The following is a 21,272-nucleotide window of genomic DNA, read 5'->3' as shown; positions in this document are numbered from 1 at the left end:
CATTTTTTGTTTTAATTTTATTATTTTCTGGCTAATTATAGTGCAGCACTTGTATTTATAGAGCACTTTGCACAACCACTGGACATCTCAAAGCATTTTACAGCAATTAAAGTCATAGTCATACAGTGCAGAAAAGGCCCTTTGGCCCATCAAGTGTTGGGCTGTAGGAAACTTGGCAGCCAATATTTGCTCAGCAAAAAGCAACGTGAGAACCTAACCTGTTTTTGTGCTGTTGACTGAGGGGAGAGCTGACTGGTGGCGATTTAACCTGGGGATCACCACACCTCAGGCGAGGGGCAAGGTTGAGAAGGTGGGGAGTTTATGAAGAACATATGGAACGTACCGAAATTGAAATTGCGCTGTTGGTGTCACTTTACATCACGACCCAGCTATCCAGCCAACTGAGCTGATCAACCCCCATGGGATGTAGGCATTGCTGGCTAGGCCAGCTTTTGTTTCCCATCATGAATTGCACTTGAACTGAGTGGCTTGCTGGGCCATTTAAGAGTCAATGGATATGGCTATGGATCTGGAGTCACATGCAGGCCAGGCCAGACCCAGATAAGAATAGCAGACTTCCTTCCCTAAAGGACATTAGTGAACCAGGTGGGTTTTTACGACTGGGGTGGCACAGTGGTTAGCACTGCTGCCTCACAGCACCAGGGACCCAGGTTCAATTCCGGCCTTGGGAGACTGTCTGTGTGGAGTTTGTACGTTCTCCCCGTGTCTACATGGGTTCCCTCCCAGGTGCTCCGGTTTCCTCGCACAGTCCAGAGATGTGCGGTGGATTGTCCATGCTAAATTGCCCCTTAGTGTCAGGGGATTAGAAGGATAAATACATGAGGTTATGGAGATGGAGCCTGGGTGGGATTGTGGTCAGTGCAGACTCGATGGGCCGAATGGCTTCCTTCTGCACTGTAGGGATTCTATTATGATTCTATAACTATGGTTTCTTGATCATTATTAGACCAGGTTCATTTTTAAAATTCAAATTTCCCCATCTTCTTTGGTGGGATTCAAACCCTGATCCCCAGAGTATTACTCTGGGTCCCTGGATTACTAGTCCAGTGACAATACCACTGCCCCACCAGGAACCAGAGGCAAGAGTGCGACCAACTGAGCCACAGTGAGATTATTTATAAGATATTATTTATTACTGAATGTTAGATATCCTGGAGCAAGAGAAAGTCTAAATAGCTCCTCCACCTACAATCTTATCCTGTGATCAATCTTTGTTTCTATTATTAAATATTCACAGTTTAGCAACAAGAATAGAAGTGTGTGATCTTTTGGGAATGAGTGTCTCGCTGCGGTTCCAGTGTTGAAAATGGAAGTGGTGCAAAGAAAGGAACTGACTCCTGATTCTGTAACCAGTGGGCCTCCGATGTGGTTTTAATTGGGTGTCTAATTAATGGACAAAAGCTTTGCCTCACATTAACAAGATCTTGCCATCTTGCCCTTTGCTTTCCAGTTGTTTTTGAGAACTTGGAGTATTTGCATGTTAATTATTCATTAAAAGTTAGGACTGGTAATTAACAGTGGACATAGGCTTTTAACCCTTGCTAATTGTTAATGCAATGCTCGTTAATTTCCCCAACCCAGATTATGGTCTCATGTTGTTGACTTCAAATTTGCTGATGATAGTAAATTAGGAGGCACAGTAAATAAATGTGGGTAGCATGTTGCACAGTTCATAGAATCCCTCCCGTGCAGAAGGAGGCCATTTGGCCCATCGAGTCTGCACCAACCACGATCCCACCCAGGCCCTATCCCCATAACCCCATGCATTTACCCTAGCTAGTCCCCCTGACACTAAGGGGCAATTTAACATGACAATCCACCTAACCCACACATCTTTGGGCTGAGAGAGGAAACCGGAGCACCCGGAGGAAACCGACGCAGACACGGGGAGAATGTGCAAACTGCACACAGACAGTGACCCAAGCCGGGAATCGAACCCGGGTCCCTGGCAGCAGTGCTCACCACCATGCCACCTCAGATAGACAAGTTAAATGATTTTATAGAACTGTGTTAAATGGAGTTCCGTATGGATCATTGGGTCTAAGGGAGAACAATCTGACAAATTTCCTGAAGGTGAGAGACAAGGAGCTGTGGCAGAGGAAAGGGATTTGTGTCGGTGTGCAAATTGCTAAAAGGTAATGGGCGGCTCTGATATGTAATTGCAAGTGGAATACTGGCCTTTAACTCAGCGGTGGTAACATTCAAAGGAAATGAAGTCATCTTTCAGAGATAAAAACAAAATACTGCAGATGCTGGGATCTGAAACAAAAACAGAAAATGCTGGAAAATCTCAGCAGGTCTGACAGCATCTGTGGAAAGAGAACAGAGTCAATTGTCTGGATAATCCTTCGTCAGAGCTAAGAGCAAGGAAAATCAGAAAAGATTTAGACTGGGGCTGTAGATAGGGCTTTAAACTAAATAGTGGCGGGGCGAGGGTGGGGAAGCGTTCAGTTGTTTGGAGAATTAGAAAATCAAAGTTAAAGGAGAGAGTAGAAGTGCAGGTTAAAGGAGCCGAGGGCTCAGGAGAGGTTAGTAAAGTTTCCAGACCACATAATAGAACAGAGAGTATAGAAGGTGGCAGGAATCTAACCTCAGGCAGAGCAAAAAAGGTGACAAGTATGAGAAAGGAGGTGGTCAATGCAGGTCTGAGGGTGTTGTACCTAAATGCGCGCAGTGTACGGAACAAGGTAAATGAGCTTGTTGCACACATTGAAATTGGCCAGTACGATGTTGTGGGCATCACAGAGACGTGGCTGCAAAGGGATCAAGGCTGGGATCTTAATATCCAAGGATATGTGTCCTATCGGAAGAAGTGAGGTGGAGGATGAATGTGTGGCTGAGGGACTGGTGCAGGGGGCAGGGATTCAGGTTCCTGGACCATTGGGACCTCTTTAGGGGCAGGGGTGATCTGTATACAAAAAACGGGTGGAACTTGAATCACACGGGGACCAATATCCTGGCCGGTAGGTTGGCTAAGGCTACTGGGGAGAATTTAAACTAGATAGGTTGGGGGGAGGGGAGCTAGAAGAGTTGACTAGGATCAAGGAACTAATTGATGGGGGGGGAGGATGCAGGGGTAAGGGGAATTACAAAATTAATGGTAGAGGAAAGGGTGCAAGTGAATGAAGGCGGTAATTTAGATAAGGGAGTAGAGGGAGAGGGTGTTCGCGACTCATCAAAGCGGGTCCAGATAAAAGCTGGAATAAGGACACTTTGCCTGAATGCACGAAGCATTCGGAACAAGGTAAATGAGTTGATGGTGCAAATCAGCACAAGTGGGTACGATCTAGTGGCCATTACAGAAACGTGGCTGAAAGGTGACCAGGACTGGGAGATGAATATCCAGGGGTATCAGGCGTTTAGGAAGAATAGACAGGAAGGAAAAGGTGGTGGGGTCGCGCTATTAATAAGAGATAATATCAGGGTAGTACTGAGGGATGACATAGGCTCTGAGGAACAAAACGTGGAATCATTATGGGTAGAGATGAGGAATAGTAGAGGGAGAAAGACACTAGTAGGTGTGGTATATAGGCCCCCAAATAATAATGTTGAGGTAGGGAGGGCTATAAACAAGCAGATAAGGGATGCGTGTAAAAACGGAACAGCAATAATCATGGGGGACTTCAACATGCACATTGACTGGCAGACTCAAGTCGGTAAGGGTGGAATGGAGGAAGAGTTCTTAGAATGCTGTCGGGATAGTTTCCTTGAACAGCATGTTACGGAACCGACGAGGGAACGAGCTATTTTGGATCTGGTATTGTGTAACGAGGTAGGTAGAATTAAGGATCTTATTGTGAAGGACCCTCTTGGGTCTAGTGACCACAATATGGTCGAATTCCTGATTCAGATGGAAGAGGAGAAAGTTTGGTCCCAAACCAGTGTCCTCTGTTTGAACAGAGGGAAATATGATAGGATGAGGGATGAATTGGCTAAGGTAGACTGGGAGAGCAGGCTGGCAGGTAGAATAGCTGAGGAACAGTGGAGGATTTTTAAGGAGATCCTTTTCAGTTCTCAGCAAAAATATATTCCAGCAAAAAACAAGGATTGTAAGAAAAGGGAGAACCAGCCGTGGATAACGAAGGAAATAAAGGAGAGTATTAAAATAAAAACAGCTGCGTACAGAGTGGCCAAAAATAGTGGAGAAACAAGTGATTGGGAAAAATTTAAGAAACAACAAAGAGAGAATAAGAAAGCGATAAAGAAAGGAAGGATAGACTATGAAGCTAGGCTAGCAATTAATATAAAAAATGATAGTAAAAGTTTTTATAAATATATAAAAAGGAATAGAGTGGCTAGAGTGAATGTTGGACCCTTGGAGGACGAGAGGGGGGAGTTAATAGTGGGAAATGAGGATATGGCTGAGTCTTTAAATAAGTTTTTTGTGTCGGTCTTCACGGTGGAGGACACAAATAGTTTGCCAAATATTAACGATAGAGGGTTGGCAGCAGGAGAAATACTTAATACAATTAATGTTACCAGAGAGGCAGTGCTGGGTAGACTAATGGGACTGAAGGTGGACAAGTCCCCGGGTCCGGATGGAATGCATCCCAGGGTATTGAAAGAAATGTCAGAGGTAATAGTGGATGCGTTAGTGATTATTTATCAAAACTCGTTGCATTCTGGGGTAGTGCCGGTTGATTGGAAAACGGCTAATGTTACGCCGCTGTTTAAAAAAGGAAGGAGACAAAAGGCGGGTAACTATAGGCCGGTCAGCTTAACGTCTGTAGTAGGGAAAATGCTGGAATCCATTATTAAAGAGGAGATAGCAGGGCATCTGGATAGAAATGGTTCGATCAATCAAACGCAGCATGGATTCATGAGGGGAAAGTCGTGCTTGACGAACATGTTGGATTTTTATGAAGATGTGACTAGGGCGGTTGATGGAGGAGAACCGGTGGATGCGGTGTTTTTGGATTTCCAAAAGGCGTTTGATAAGGTGCCCCATAAAAGGCTGCTGAAGAAGATTAGGGCACACGGAGTTGGGGATAGTGTGTTAAAGTGGATTGGGGACTGGCTATCCGACAGGAAGCAAAGAGTCGGAATAAATGGGTGTTTTTCCGGTTGGAGGAAGGTAACTAGTGGCGTGCCGCAGGGATCGGTACTCGGGCCGCAACTATTTACCATTTATATAGATGATCTGGAGGAGGGGACAGAGTGTAGGGTAACGAAATTTGCAGACGACACAAAGATAAGTGGAAAAGTGAATCGTGTGGAGGACGGAGAAGATCTGCAGAGAGATTTGGACAGGCTGAGTGAGTGGGCGAGGATATGGCAAATGGAGTATAACGTTGAGAAATGCGAGGTTATACACTTTGGAGGAAATAATAACAAATGGGATTACTATCTCAATGGAAACAAATTAAAACATGCTACCGTGCAAAGGGACCTGGGGGTCCTTGTGCACGAGACGCAAAAGCCCAGTCTGCAGGTACAACAGGTGATCAAGAAGGCAAATGGGATGTTGGCCTATATTGCGAGGGGGATAGAATATAAAAGCAGGGATGTCTTGATGCACCTGTACAGGGCATTGGTGAGGCCGCAGCTGGAATACTGTGTGCAGTATTGGTCCCCTTATATGAGGAAGGATATATTGGCATTGGAGGGAGTGCAGAGAAGGTTCACCAGGTTGATAGCGGAGATGAGGGGTTTGGATTATGAGGAGAGGCTGAGGAGATTGGGTTTGTACTCGTTGGAGTTTAGAAGGATGAGGGGGGATCTTATGGAGACTTATAAGATAATGCGGGGGCTGGATAGGGTGGAGGCGGAGAGATTCTTTCCACTTAGTAAGGAAGTTAAAACTAGAGGACACAGCCTCAAAATAAAGGGGGGTCGGTTTAAGACAGAGTTGAGGAGGAACTTCTTCTCCCAGAGGGTGGTGAATCTCTGGAATTCTCTGCCCACTGAGGCGGTGGAGGCGACCGCGCTGAATATGTTTAAAGCGCGGATGGATGGATTCCTGATCGGTAAGGGAATTAAGGGTTATGGGGATCAGGCGATCTTATTGAATGGGGATCAGCCATGGGGATCAGCCATGATCTTATTGAATGGCGGGGCAGGCTCGAGGGGCTAGATGGCCTACTCCTGCTCCTATTTCTTATGTTCTTATGTTCTTATGACAGACAGATGGGCAAAGGGGGTGGGCTTGCATTGTTAGTAAGGAATGAAAAATTGATAGCAAGAATGATGTAGCAATAAAACAAGATATAGGATCAGGAGGCATAGAATCTCTGTGGGTAGAGTTGAGGAATCGCAAAGGTAAAAAGACCCTGATGGGAGTTATGTACAGGCCCCCTGGCAGTAGTCAGGATGTGGGGCAGAAAATAAATCAGGAGATAGAAAAGGCAATATTACAATAATCATGGGGAACTTCAATATGCAGGTGGACTGGGGAAATCAGGTAGGTAGTGGATCCCAAGAAAAGGAATTTGTGGAATGTCTAAGATGGTTTTTGGAGCAGCTTGTGACAGAGCCTACGAGGGAACAGGCAATTCTGGTGATGTGTAATGAGGCAGACTTGATTAGGGAACTTAAGGTGGAGGAACCCTTAGGGAGCAGTGACCACAATATGATAGAATTTACCCTGTAGTTTGAGAGGGAGAAGCTGGAATCAGATGTAACGGTATTACAATGAAATAAAGGTAACTACAAAGACATGAGGGAGGAGCTGGCCAGAGTTGATTGGAAAGGGAGCTTAGCAGGGAAGACAGTGGAACAGCAATGGCAGGAGTTTTTGGGGGTTATTCGGGAGGCACAACAGAAATTCATCCCGAGGAGGAAACATGCTAAGGGGAGGGCAAGGCATCCATGGCTGATGAGGGAAGTCAAGGACGGCATAAAGACAAAAGAAAAAGCAGACAAAGTGGCGAGGGTTAGTGGGAAGCCTTTAAAAGCGAGCAGAGTACAACTAAAAAAGCAATAAGGGGGGAGAAGATTAAATGAGTGTAAGCTAGTTAGTAATATAAAAGAAGATAGCAAGTGTTTTTTTCAATATATAAAAGGCAAAAATAGCCATTGGACCACTGGAAAATGAGACTGGAGAAGTAACAATGGGAAACAAAGCAATGGCAGAGGAACTGAATAGTTACTTTGCATCAGTCTTCACGGTGGAAGACACCAGTGGGATGCCAGAGCTCCAGGAGAGTCGGGGGCGCAGGTGAGTGTAGTGGCCATCACTAAGGAGAAGGTTCTGGGGAAACTGAAAGGTCTGAAGGTGGATAAAACTCCTGGACCGGATGGACTACACCCCAGGGATATAAAAGGATTAGCTGAGGAAATTGTGGAGGCATTGGTGGTGATCTTTCAGGAAACACTGGAGGCAGGGAGGGTACCACGGGACTGGAAAGTAGCTAATGTATCGCCGCTGTTTAAGAAGAGAGGGAGGCAGCAGATGGGAAATTATAGGCTATTTAGCCTGACAGTCATTGGCAAGATTTTAGAGTCCATTATTAAAGATAAGATCGCGGAGTACTTGGAAGTGCATGATAAAATAGGACTGAGTCAGCGCAGCTTCATCAAGGGGAGGTCATGTCTGACAAACCTGTTAGAGTTCTTTGAGGAGGAAACAAGGAAGTTAGATAAAGGAGAACCAGTGGACGTGATTTAATTAGATTTCCAGAGGGCCTTTGACAAGGTGCCGCATAGGAGACTGTTAAATAAATGCCCATGGTGGTAAGATCATGGCATGGATAGAGGATTGGCTGACTGGCAGAAGGCAGAGAGTGGGGATAAAGGGGTCTTTCTCAGGATGGCAGCCGGTGACTAGTGGTGTGCCTCAGGGGTCAGTGCTGGGACCACAACTTTTCACAATATACATTAACGATTTGGAGGAAGGAACTGAAGGCATTGTTGCTAAGTTTGCAGATGATACAAAGATATGTAGAGGGATAGATAGTATTGAGGAAGCAGGGGGGCTGCAGAAAGACTTGGACAGGTTAGGAGAGTGGGCAAAGTGGTAGATGGAATACAATGCGGAAAAGTGTGAGGTTATGCACTTTGGAAGGAGGAATGGAGGCATAGACTATTTTCTAAATGGGAAGATGCTTAGGAAATCAGAAACACAAAGGGACTTGGGAGTCATTGTTCAAGATTCTCTTAAGGTTAACGTGCAGATTCGGTCAGCAGTTAGGAAGGCAAATGCAATATTAGCATTCATATCGAGAAGACTAGAATACAAGAGCAGGGATGTAGTTCTGAGGCTGTATAAGGCTCTGGTCAGACCCCATTTGGAGTGTTGAGCAGTTTTGGGCCCCATATCTAAGGAAGGATGTACGGCCTTGAAAAGGGTCCACAGGAGGTTCACAAGAATAATCCCTGGAATGAAGAGCTTGTCGTATGGGGAACGGTTGAGGACTCTGGGTCTGTACTCATTGGAGTTTAGAAGGATGAGGGGGGATCTTAATGAAACTTACAGGATGCATGCGAGGCCTGGATAGAGTGGACAGGGAGAGGATGTTTCCACTAGTAGGAAAAACTAGAACCAGAGGGCACAACTGCAGGCTGAAGGGACGATCCTTTAAAACTGAGATGAGGAGGAATTTCTTCAGCCAGAGAGTGGTGAATCTGTGGAACTCTTTGGTGCAGAGGGCTGTGGAAGCCGGGTCATTGAGTGTCTTTAAGACAGAGATAGATAGGTTCTTGATTAATAAGGGGATCAGGGGTTATGGGGAAAAGGCAGGAGAATGGGGATGAGAAAAATATCAGCCGTAATTGAATGGCGGAGCAGACTCGATGGGCTGAGTGGCCTAATCCTGCTCCTATGTGTTATGGTTTTATACAATGAGGGGGAGCCGTAATCGGACAAAGGGAATGTAGAAGGCTAAGAGTGGTGCTAAAAGTGTCCATTAAGTGATCAGAATGTGTCAATGGCAGAACAGAGGGAGAGATTGTTAACGCAGGTGCCCTGAAAAGGGGAGGGGAAGGTGGGGGGTGGAGAGCTGGAATGGAGAAGTGGAAAAATGGAAGTGAGAAAGAAAGATGATAAGGTGCTGCCCCTTCAGTTGCAAAACTAGAGGAACAGTACCTCACCTTCCGATTGGGCACTTTACAGCCTTCTGGACTGAACACTGAGTTCAACAACTTCAGAACATCAACACTTCCCTCCTCCTTCACCTCATTTCCATTTATTTTATTTCATTTTGTTTCTTCTTCTCATCTCATTCATCCATTTTTATCATCCTTCTTTCTCATTTTTGCACTTCTCCATCCCTGCTCTCTTTTGCCACCCCCACCCCCCTTTCAGGGCAGCTGTCTTAACCATCTGTACCTCTTCTGCCATTCACACAGTCTGATCACTTAATGGACACTTTTAGCATCTTTCTCTGCCTTCTTCATCCTCATTTACATTCCCTTTGTCCAATTACAGCACCTCTTTCACCCTTATAGTCTAAATTTTTCTGATTTTCTTTGCTCTTAGCTCTGACAAAGGGTCATCCAAACTCGAAACATTGGCTCTATTCACTCTCCACAGATGTTAAAGTTTAAAGTTTATTTATTAGTCACAAGTAAGGCTGACATTAATACTGCAGTGAAGTTACTGTGAAATTCCCCTAGTCGCCACACTCCGGCGCCTGTTCGGGTCAATGCACCCTAACCAGCACGTCTTTCAGAATGTGGGAGGAAACCGGAGCACCTGGAGGAAACCCACGCAGACACGGGGAGAATGTGCAAACTCCACACAGACAGTGACACAAGCCAGGAATCGAACCTGGGTTCCTGGCGCTATGAGGCATGATGTGGAGATGCTGGCGTTGGACTGGGGGCACGCATCTCCATCAAGGACGGTCACCTCAGCACCTCACTGTACCGCAAACCCATAGATAACCTCACGATGCTTCACTTCTCCAGCTTCCACCCTAAACACGTTAAAGAAGCCATCCCCTACGGACAAGCCCTCCGAATACACAGGATCTGCTCGGATGAGGAGGATCGCAGCAGACACCTACAGGTGCTGAAAGATGCCCTCATAAGAACAGGATATGGCGCTCGACTCATCGATCGACAGTTCTGACGCGCCACACCGACCTCCTCAGAAGACAAACACGGGACACGGTGGACAGAGTACCCTTTGTCGTCCAGTACTTCCCCGGAGCGGAGAAGCTATGACAATTTCTGCGGAGCCTTCAACATGTGATCGATGAAGACGAACATCTCGCCAAGGCCATCCCCACACCCCTACTTGCCTTCAAACAACTGCACAACCTCAAACAGACCATTGTCTGCAGCAAACTACTCAGTCTTCAGGAGAACAGTGACCACGACACCACACAACCCTGCCACAGCAACCTCTGCAAGACGTGCCGGATCATCGACATGGATGCCATCATCTCACGTGAGAACACCATCCACCAGGTACATGGTACACACTCTTGTGGCTCGGCCAACGTTGTCTACCTGATACGCTGCAGGAAAGGATGTCCCGAGGCATGGTACACTGGGGAGACCATGCAGACGCTACAACAATGGATGAATGGACACCGTTCAACAATCACCAGGCAGGAGTGTTCTCTTCCTGTCGGGGAACACTTCAGCAGTCACGGGCATTCAGCCTCTGATCTTCGGGTAAGCATTCTCCAAGGCAGCCTTCCGACACATGACAGCGCAGAGTCGCTGAGCAGAAACTGATAGCCAAGTTCCGCACACATGAGGACGGCCTCAACCGGGATCTTGGGTTCATGTCACACTATCTGTAACCCCCACGGCTTGCCTGGGCTTGCAAAATCTCACTAACTGCCCTGTCTGGAGACAATACACATCTCTTTAACGTGTGCTTAACGCTCTCTCCACTCACATTGTCTGTACCTTTAAAGACTTGATTACCTGTAAAGACTCGCATTCCAACTATTATCTTGTAAATTAAGTTTGTGTCTATGTATGCCCTGTTTGTGAACACAAGTCCTCACTCACCTGATGAAGGAGTGACATTCCGAAAGCTTGTGCCACCAAATAAACCTGTTGGACTTTAACCTGGTGTTGCGTGACAGCAGTGCGAACCACTGTGCCATCGTGCCGCCTGCTGTCAGACCTGCTGAGACTTTCCAGCATTTTCTGTTTTTGTTTCATGTATCAGAGAGCTTTGGTCAGGTTCTATCTGGAGTAACTGTGTTCAGTTTGGTCACCCCACCTCAGGAAAGAGGTATCAGCCTTAGAGGAGGTACAGAATGATTCCGGGGCTATAAAGCTTAGCTTATATCGACTTGTATCTTCTCGCGTTTAGCAGCTTGTAAGCTGATTCAATTAAAGTGTTAAATATGATGAACGGATTCAGTAGTGGAGGGAGTGCAGAACAAGGACATAACCCTAAAATTAGAGCCAGGCCCTTCAGGCCTGTGTTGTCAGGAGGCACGTCACAGTGGGTTCCAGATCATAGAATCCCTACAGTGCAGAAGGAGGCCATTCGCCCATCGAGTCTGTACCGACAAGAATCCCACCCAAGCCCTAACTCCTTAACCCCAGATATTTACCCTGTTAATCCCCTGACACGAAGAGACAATTTAACATGGCTAATCAACCGAACCCACATACCTTTGGAGTGTGTGAGGAAACTCGCGCAGACACTGGGAGAATATGCAAATTCCACACACATCTCTGGAATTCTCTCTCTCTTGCTCGCTCTCTCACTCTTGCTCTCTCTCCCTCTCTTGCTCTCTATCTCTCTCTCTCACTCTCTATCTCTCGCTCTCGCTCTCCATCTCTCTCTCTATCTCTCTCTGCTCTCTCTTCCTCATTCTCTCTGCTCTCTCTTCCTCATTCTCTCTGCTCTCTCTTCCTCGCGCTCTTCCTCGCGCTCTTCCTCGCGCTCTTCCTCGCGCTCTTCCTCGCGCTCTTCCTCGCGCTCTTCCTCGCGCTCTTCCTCGCGCTCTTCCTCGCGCTCTTCCTCGCGCTCTCCCTCGCTCTCCCTCGCTCTCTCTCGCGCTCTCTCTCGCGCTCTCTCTCGCGCTCCCTCTCGCGCTCCCTCTCGCGCTCCCTCTCGCGCTCCCTCTCGCGCTCCCTCTCGCGCTCCCTCTCGCGCTCCCTCTCGCGCTCCCTCTCGCGCTCCCTCTCTCGCTCCCTCTCCCTCTCCCGCTCCCGCTCCCTCTCCCGCTCCCTCTCCCGCTCCCTCTCCCGCTCCCTCTCCCGCTCCCGCTCCCTCTCCCGCTCCCTCTCCCGCTCCCTCTCCCGCTCCCTCTCCCGCTCCCTCTCCCGCTCCCTCTCCCTCTCCCGCTCCCTCTCCCTCTCCCGCTCCCACTCCCGCTCCCTCTCCCGCTCCCTCTCGCGCTCCCGCTCCCTCTCCCTCTCCCTCTCCCTCTCCCTCTCCCTCTCCCTCTCCCTCTCCCGCTCCCGCACCCGCTCCCGCTCCCTCTCCCGCTCCCTCTCCCTCTCCCTCCCCCGCGCCCGCTCCCGCGCCCGCTCCCGCGCCCGCTCCCTCGCCCGCTCCCGCGCCCGCTCCCGCGCCCGCTCCCGCGCCAGCTCCCGCTCCCGCGCCCGCTCCCGCGCCCGCTCCCGCGCCCGCTCCCGCGCCCGCTCCCGCTCCCGCGCCCGCTCCCGCTCCCGCGCCCGCTCCCGCGCCCGCTCCCGCGCCCGCTCCCGCGCCCGCTCCCGCACCCGCGCCCGCGCCCGCTCCCGCGCCCGCGCCCGCTCCCGCGCCCGCTCCCGCTCCCGCGCCCGCTCCCGCGCCCGCTCCCGCGCCCGCTCCCGCTCCCGCGCCCGCTCCCGCGCCCGCTCCCGCTCCCGCGCCGGCTCCCGCGCCGGCTCCCGCGCCGGCTCCCGCGCCGGCTCCCGCGCCGGCTCCCGCGCCGGCTCCCGCGCCGGCTCCCGCGCCGGCTCCCGCGCCCGCTCACGCGCCCGCTCACGCGCCCGCTCACGCGCCCGCTCCCGCGCCCGCTCCCGCGCCCGCGCCCGCTCCCGCTCCCGCGCCCGCTCCCGCGCCCGCTCCCGCGCCCGCTCCCGCGCCCGCTCCCGCGCCCGCTCCCGCTCCCGCGCCCGCTCCCGCGCCCGCTCCCGCGCCCGCGCCCGCGCCCGCTCCCGCGCTCGCTCCCGCGCCCGCTCCCGCGCCCGCTCCCGCGCCCGCTCCCGCGCCCGCTCCCGCGCCCGCTCCCGCGCCCGCGCCCGCTCCCGCGCCCGCGCCCGCTCCCTCGCCCGCACCCACGCCCTCACCCCCTCCCGCCCTCTCGCCCTCACCCCCTCCCGCCCTCTCGCCCTCCCCCTCTCCCGCCCTCTCTCCCTCCCCCTCTCCCGCCCTCTCGCCCTCCCCCTCTCCCGCCCTCTCGCCCTCCCCCTCTCCCGCCCTCTCGCCCTCCCCCTCTCCCGCCCTCTCACCCTCCCCCTCTCCCGCCCTCTCGCCCTCCCCCTCTCCCGCCCTCTCGCCCTCCCCCTCTCCCGCGCCCTCTCGCCCTTTCCCGCGCTCTCGCCCTCTCGCCCTCTCCCGCGCTCTCGCCCTCTCGCCCCCTCCCGCGCCCCCTACCCCTCCCGCGCTCTCGCCCCCTCCCCCTCCCGCGCTCTCGCCCCCTCCCCCTCCCGCGCTCTCGCCCCCTCCCCCTCTCCCGCCCTCTCGCCCTCCCCCTCTCCCGCCCTCTCGCCCTCCCCCCCCCGGCGCCCTCTCGCCCTCCCCCTCTCCCGCGCCCTCTCGCCCTCCCCCCCTCCCGCGCTCTCGCCCTCTCCCCCTCCCGCGCTCTCGCCCTCTCCCCCTCCCGCGCTCTCGCCCTCTCCCCCTCCCGCGCTCTCGCCCTCTCCCCCTCCCGCGCTCTCGCCCTCTCCCCCTCCCGCGCTCTCGCCCTCTCCCCCTCCCGCGCTCTCGCCCTCTCCCCCTCCCGCGCTCTCGCCCTCTCCCCCTCCCGCGCTCTCGCCCTCTCCCTCTCCCGCGCTCTCGCCCTCTCCCCCTCCCGCGCTCGCGCCCTCTCCCTCTCCCGCGCTCTCGCCCCCTCCCTCTCCCGCGCTCTCGCCCTCTCCCCCGCCCGCGCTCTCGCCCTCTCCCCCTCCCGCGCTCTCGCCCTCTCCCCCTCCCGCGCTCTCGCACCCTCCCTCTCCCGCGCTCTCGCCCCCTCCCCCTCCCGCGCTCTCGCCCCCTCCCCCTCCCGCGCTCTCGCCCTCCCCCTCTCCCGCGCTCTCGCCCTCCCCCTCTCCCGCGCTCTCGCCCTCCCCCTCTCCCGCGCTCTCGCCCTCCCCCTCTCCCGCGCTCTCGCCCTCCCCCTCTCCCGCGCTCTCGCCCTCCCCCTCTCCCGCGCTCTCGCCCTCCCCCTCTCCCGCGCTATCGCCCTCCCCCTCTCCCGCGCTCTCGCCCTCCCCCTCTCCCGCGCTCTCGCCCTCCCCCTCTCCCGCGCTCTCGCCCTCCCCCTCTCCCGCGCTCTCGCCCTCCCCCTCTCCCGCGCTCTCGCCCTCCCCCTCTCCCGCGCTCTCGCCCTCCCCCTCTCCCGCGCTCTCGCCCTCCCCCTCTCCCGCGCTCTCGCCCTCCCCCTCTCCCGCGCTCTCGCCCTCCCCCTCTCCCGCGCTCTCGCCCTCCCCCTCTCCCGCGCTCTCGCCCTCCCCCTCTCCCGCGCTCTCGCCCTCCCCCTCTCCCGCGCTCTCGCCCTCCCCCTCTCCCGCGCTCTCGCCCTCCCCCTCTCCCGCGCTCTCGCCCTCCCCCTCTACCGCGCCCTCGCCCTCCCCCTCTCCCGCGCCCTCTCGCCCCCTCCCTCTCCCGCGCTCTCGCCCCCTCCCTCGCGCGCGCTCTCGCCTCCTCCCTCGCGCGCGCTCTCCCGCGCTCTCGCCCCCTCCCCCTCCCGCGCTCTCGCCCCCTCCCCCTCCCGCGCTCTCGCCCCCTCCCCCTCCCGCGCTCTCGCCCTCTCCCTCTCCCGCGCCCTCTCCCTCTCCCGCTCTCTCGCCCTCGCCCTCTCCCGCGCCCTCTCCCTCTCCCGCGCTCTCGCCCCCTCCCTCCCCCTCTCCCGCGCCCTCTCCCTCTCCCGCGCTCTCGCCCCCTCCCTCTCCCGCGCTCTCGCCCCCTCCCTCTCCCGCGCTCTCGCCCCCTCCCTCTCCCGCGCTCTCGCCCCCTCCCTCTCCCGCGCTCTCGCCCCCTCCCTCTCCCGCGCTCTCGCCCCCTCCCTCTCCCGCGCTCTCGCCCCCTCCCTCTCCCGCGCTCTCGCCCCCTCCCTCTCCCGCGCTCTCGCCCCCTCCCTCTCCCGCGCTCTCGCCCCCTCCCTCTCCCGCGCTCTCGCCCCCTCCCTCTCCCGCGCTCTCGCCCCCTCCCTCTCCCGCGCTCTCGCCCCCTCCCTCTCCCGCGCTCTCGCCCCCTCCCTCTCCCGCGCTCTCGCCCCCTCCCTCTCCCGCGCTCTCGCCCTCTCCCTCTCCCGCGCCCTCTCCCTCTCCCGCGCTCTCGCCCTCTCCCTCTCCCGCGCTCTCGCCCTCCCCCTCTCCCACGCTCTCGCCCTCCTCCTCTCCCGCGCTGTCGCCCTCCCCCTCTCCCGCGCTCTCGCTCTCCCGCGCTCTCGCCCTCTCCCCCTCCCGCGCTCTCGCCCTCTCCCCCTCCCGCGCTCTCGCCCTCTCCCCCTCTTTGCATCAGTCTTCACGGTGGAAGACACCAGTGGGATGCCAGAGCTCCAGGAGAGTCGGGGGCGCAGGTGAGTGTAGTGGCCATCACTAAGGAGAAGGTTCTGGGGAAACTGAAAGGTCTGAAGGTGGATAAAACTCCTGGACCGGATGGACTACACCCCAGGGATATAAAAGGATTAGCTGAGGAAATTGTGGAGGCATTGGTGGTGATCTTTCAGGAAACACTGGAGGCAGGGAGGGTACCACGGGACTGGAAAGTAGCTAATGTATCGCCGCTGTTTAAGAAGAGAGGGAGGCAGCAGATGGGAAATTATAGGCTATTTAGCCTGACAGTCATTGGCAAGATTTTAGAGTCCATTATTAAAGATAAGATCGCGGAGTACTTGGAAGTGCATGATAAAATAGGACTGAGTCAGCGCAGCTTCATCAAGGGGAGGTCATGTCTGACAAACCTGTTAGAGTTCTTTGAGGAGGAAACAAGGAAGTTAGATAAAGGAGAACCAGTGGACGTGATTTAATTAGATTTCCAGAGGGCCTTTGACAAGGTGCCGCATAGGAGACTGTTAAATAAATGCCCATGGTGGTAAGATCATGGCATGGATAGAGGATTGGCTGACTGGCAGAAGGCAGAGAGTGGGGATAAAGGGGTCTTTCTCAGGATGGCAGCCGGTGACTAGTGGTGTGCCTCAGGGGTCAGTGCTGGGACCACAACTTTTCACAATATACATTAACGATTTGGAGGAAGGAACTGAAGGCACTGTTGCTAAGTTTGCAGATGATACAAAGATATGTAGAGGGACAGGTAGTATTGAGGAAGCAGGGGGGCTGCAGAAAGACTTGGACAGGTTAGGAGAGTGGGCAAAGTGGTAGATGGAATACAATGCGGAAAAGTGTGAGGTTATGCACTTTGGAAGGAGGAATGGAGGCATAGACTATTTTCTAAATGGGAAGATGCTTAGGAAATCAGAAACACAAAGGGACTTGGGAGTCATTGTTCAAGATTCTCTTAAGGTTAACGTGCAGATTCGGTCAGCAGTTAGGAAGGCAAATGCAATATTAGCATTCATATCGAGAAGACTAGAATACAAGAGCAGGGATGTAGTTCTGAGGCTGTATAAGGCTCTGGTCAGACCCCATTTGGAGTGTTGAGCAGTTTTGGGCCCCATATCTAAGGAAGGATGTACGGCCTTGAAAAGGGTCCACAGGAGGTTCACAAGAATAATCCCTGGAATGAAGAGCTTGTCGTATGGGGAACGGTTGAGGACTCTGGGTCTGTACTCATTGGAGTTTAGAAGGATGAGGGGGGATCTTAATGAAACTTACAGGATGCATGCGAGGCCTGGATAGAGTGGACAGGGAGAGGATGTTTCCACTAGTAGGAAAAACTAGAACCAGAGGGCACAACTGCAGGCTGAAGGGACGATCCTTTAAAACTGAGATGAGGAGGAATTTCTTCAGCCAGAGAGTGGTGAATCTGTGGAACTCTTTGGTGCAGAGGGCTGTGGAAGCCGGGTCATTGAGTGTCTTTAAGACAGAGATAGATAGGTTCTTGATTAATAAGGGGATCAGGGGTTATGGGGAAAAGGCAGGAGAATGGGGATGAGAAAAATATCAGCCGTAATTGAATGGCGGAGCAGACTCGATGGGCTGAGTGGCCTAATCCTGCTCCTATGTGTTATGGTTTTATACAATGAGGGGGAGCCGTAATCGGACAAAGGGAATGTAGAAGGCTAAGAGTGGTGCTAAAAGTGTCCATTAAGTGATCAGAATGTGTCAATGGCAGAACAGAGGGAGAGATTGTTAACGCAGGTGCCCTGAAAAGGGGAGGGGAAGGTGGGGGGTGGAGAGCTGGAATGGAGAAGTGGAAAAATGGAAGTGAGAAAGAAAGATGATAAGGTGCTGCCCCTTCAGTTGCAAAACTAGAGGAACAGTACCTCACCTTCCGATTGGGCACTTTACAGCCTTCTGGACTGAACACTGAGTTCAACAACTTCAGAACATCAACACTTCCCTCCTCCTTCACCTCATTTCCATTTATTTTATTTCATTTTGTTTCTTCTTCTCATCTCATTCATCCATTTTTATCATCCTTCTTTCTCATTTTTGCACTTCTCCATCCCTGCTCTCTTTTGCCACCCCCACCCCCCTTTCAGGGCAGCTGTCTTAACCATCTGTACCTCTTCTGCCATTCACACAGTCTGATCACTTAATGGACACTTTTAGCATCTTTCTCTGCCTTCTTCATCCTCATTTACATTCCCTTTGTCCAATTACAGCACCTCTTTCACCCTTATAGTCTAAATTTTTCTGATTTTCTTTGCTCTTAGCTCTGACAAAGGGTCATCCAAACTCGAAACATTGGCTCTATTCACTCTCCACAGATGTTAAAGTTTAAAGTTTATTTATTAGTCACAAGTAAGGCTGACATTAACACTGCAGTGAAGTTACTGTGAAATTCCCCTAGTCGCCACACTCCGGCGCCTGTTCGGGTCAATGCACCCTAACCAGCACGTCTTTCAGAATGTGGGAGGAAACCGGAGCACCTGGAGGAAACCCACGCAGACACGGGGAGAATGTGCAAACTCCACACAGACAGTGACACAAGCCAGGAATCGAACCTGGGTTCCTGGCGCTATGAGGCATGATGTGGAGATGCTGGCGTTGGACTGGGGGCACGCATCTCCATCAAGGACGGTCACCTCAGCACCTCACTGTACCGCAAACCCATAGATAACCTCACGATGCTTCACTTCTCCAGCTTCCACCCTAAACACGTTAAAGAAGCCATCCCCTACGGACAAGCCCTCCGAATACACAGGATCTGCTCGGATGAGGAGGATCGCAGCAGACACCTACAGGTGCTGAAAGATGCCCTCATAAGAACAGGATATGGCGCTCGACTCATCGATCGACAGTTCTGACGCGCCACACTGACCTCCTCAGAAGACAAACACGGGACACGGTGGACAGAGTACCCTTCGTCGTCCAGTACTTCCCCGGAGCGGAGAAGCTATGACAATTTCTGCGGAGCCTTCAACATGTGATCGATGAAGACGAACATCTCGCCAAGGCCATCCCCACACCCCTACTTGCCTTCAAACAACTGCACAACCTCAAACAGACCATTGTCTGCAGCAAACTACTCAGTCTTCAGGAGAACAGTGACCACGACACCACACAACCCTGCCACAGCAACCTCTGCAAGACGTGCCGGATCATCGACATGGATGCCATCATCTCACGTGAGAACACCATCCACCAGGTACATGGTACACACTCTTGTGGCTCGGCCAACGTTGTCTACCTGATACGCTGCAGGAAAGGATGTCCCGAGGCATGGTACACTGGGGAGACCATGCAGACGCTACAACAATGGATGAATGGACACCGTTCAACAATCACCAGGCAGGAGTGTTCTCTTCCTGTCGGGGAACACTTCAGCAGTCACGGGCATTCAGCCTCTGATCTTCGGGTAAGCATTCTCCAAGGCAGCCTTCCGACACATGACAGCGCAGAGTCGCTGAGCAGAAACTGATAGCCAAGTTCCGCACACATGAGGACGGCCTCAACCGGGATCTTGGGTTCATGTCACACTATCTGTAACCCCCACGGCTTGCCTGGGCTTGCAAAATCTCACTAACTGCCCTGTCTGGAGACAATACACATCTCTTTAACGTGTGCTTAACGCTCTCTCCACTCACATTGTCTGTACCTTTAAAGACTTGATTACCTGTAAAGACTCGCATTCCAACTATTATCTTGTAAATTAAGTTTGTGTCTATGTATGCCCTGTTTGTGAACACAAGTCCTCACTCACCTGATGAAGGAGTGACATTCCGAAAGCTTGTGCCACCAAATAAACCTGTTGGACTTTAACCTGGTGTTGCGTGACAGCAGTGCGAACCACTGTGCCATCGTGCCGCCTGCTGTCAGACCTGCTGAGACTTTCCAGCATTTTCTGTTTTTGTTTCATGTATCAGAGAGCTTTGGTCAGGTTCTATCTGGAGTAACTGTGTTCAGTTTGGTCACCCCACCTCAGGAAAGAGGTATCAGCCTTAGAGGAGGTACAGAATGATTCCGGGGCTATAAAGCTTAGCTTATATCGACTTGTATCTTCTCGCGTTTAGCAGCTTGTAAGCTGATTCAATTAAAGTGTTAAATATGATGAACGGATTCAGTAGTGGAGGGAGTGCAGAACAAGGACATAACCCTAAAATTAGAGCCAGGCCCTTCAGGCCTGTGTTGTCAGGAGGCACGTCACAGTGGGTTCCAGATCATAGAATCCCTACAGTGCAGAAGGAGGCCATTCGCCCATCGAGTCTGTACCGACAAGAATCCCACCCAAGCCCTAACTCCTTAACCCCATATATTTACCCTGTTAATCCCCTGACACGAAGAGACAATTTAACATGGCTAATCAACCGAACCCACATACCTTTGGAGTGTGTGAGGAAACTCGCGCAGACACTGGGAGAATATGCAAATTCCACACACATCTCTGGAATTCTCTCTCTCTTGCTCGCTCTCTCACTCTTGCTCTCTCTCCCTCTCTTGCTCTCTATCTCTCTCTCTCACTCTCTATCTCTCGCTCTCGCTCTCCATCTCTCTCTCTATCTCTCTCTGCTCTCTCTTCCTCATTCTCTCTGCTCTCTCTTCCTCGCGCTCTTCCTCGCGCTCTTCCTCGCGCTCTTCCTCGCGCTCTTCCTCGCGCTCTTCCTCGCGCTCTTCCTCGCGCTCTTCCTCGCGCTCTTCCTCGCGCTCTTCCTCGCGCTCTTCCTCGCGCTCTCCCTCGCGCTCTCCCTCGCGCTCTCCCTCGCTCTCTCTCGCGCTCTCTCTCGCGCTCTCTCTCGCGCTCTCTCTCGCGCTCTCTCTCGCGCTCTCTCTCGCGCTCCCTCTCGCGCTCCCTCTCGCGCTCCCTCTCGCGCTCCTCTCTCGCTCCCTCTCTCGCTCCCTCTCCCTCTCCCGCTCCCGCTCCCTCTCCCGCTCCCTCTCCCGCTCCCTCTCCCGCTCCCTCTCCCGCTCCCTCTCCCGCTCCCTCTCCCGCTCCCTCTCTCGCTCCCTATCCCTCTCCGCTCCCGCTCCCTCTCCCGCTCCCTCTCCCGCTCCCTCTCCCGCTCCCTCTCCCGCTCCCTCTCCCGCTCCCTCTCCCGCTCCCTCTCCCGCTCCCTCTCCCGCTCCCTCTCCCGCTCCCTCTCGCGCTCCCGCTCCCTCTCCCTCTCCCTCTCCCGCTCCCGCTCCCTCTCCCTCTCCCTCTCCCTCTCCCTCTCCCTCTCCCTCTCCCGCTCCCGCTCCCGCTCCCGCTCCCGCTCCCGCTCCCGCTCCCTCTCCCGCTCCCTCTCCCTCTCCCTCTCCCTCTCCCTCTCCCTCTCCCGCTCCCTCTCCCTCTCCCTCTCCCTCTCCCTCTCCCGCTCCCGCTCCCGCTCCCTCTCCCTCTCCCGCACCCTCTCCCGCACCCTCTCCCGCTCCCTCTCCCGCTCCCTCTCCCTCTCCCTCTCCCTCTCCCGCTCCCTCTCCCTCTCCCTCTCCCTCTCCCTCTCCCGCTCCCTCTCCCTCTCCCTCTCCCGCTCCCTCTCCCGCTCCCTCTCCCGCTCCCTCTCCCGCTCCCGCTCCCTCTCCCTCTCCCTCTCCCTCTCCCGCTCCCGCTCCCGCGCCCGCTCCCGCGCCCGCTCCCGCGCCCGCTCCCGCGCCCGCTCCCGCGCCCGCTCCGCGCCCGCTCCCGCGCCAGCTCCCGCTCCCGCGCCCGCGCCCGC

General features: G+C 54.1%; 1 protein-coding gene across 1 annotated transcript; it reads right to left on the bottom strand.

Moving 5' to 3' along the window:
* Positions 1-2,349: 2,349 nt before the first annotated feature.
* On the bottom strand, positions 2,350-20,922 carry LOC144486059 (uncharacterized; the record flags this gene model as incomplete). Its single annotated transcript, XM_078204162.1, has 3 exons — positions 2,350-2,378; positions 11,970-12,486; positions 20,787-20,922. Coding segments are annotated over 3 exons (682 nt in total), but the record flags the coding sequence as incomplete, so codon positions are not given.
* Between the last annotated feature and the right edge of the window lie 350 nt (positions 20,923-21,272).

The sequence above is a fragment of the Mustelus asterias genome, unplaced genomic scaffold (genome assembly GCF_964213995.1).
Source record: "Mustelus asterias unplaced genomic scaffold, sMusAst1.hap1.1 HAP1_SCAFFOLD_282, whole genome shotgun sequence".
Lineage (NCBI taxonomy): Eukaryota > Metazoa > Chordata > Chondrichthyes > Carcharhiniformes > Triakidae > Mustelus > Mustelus asterias.
This window is presented reverse-complemented; position numbering and strand designations above follow the sequence as displayed.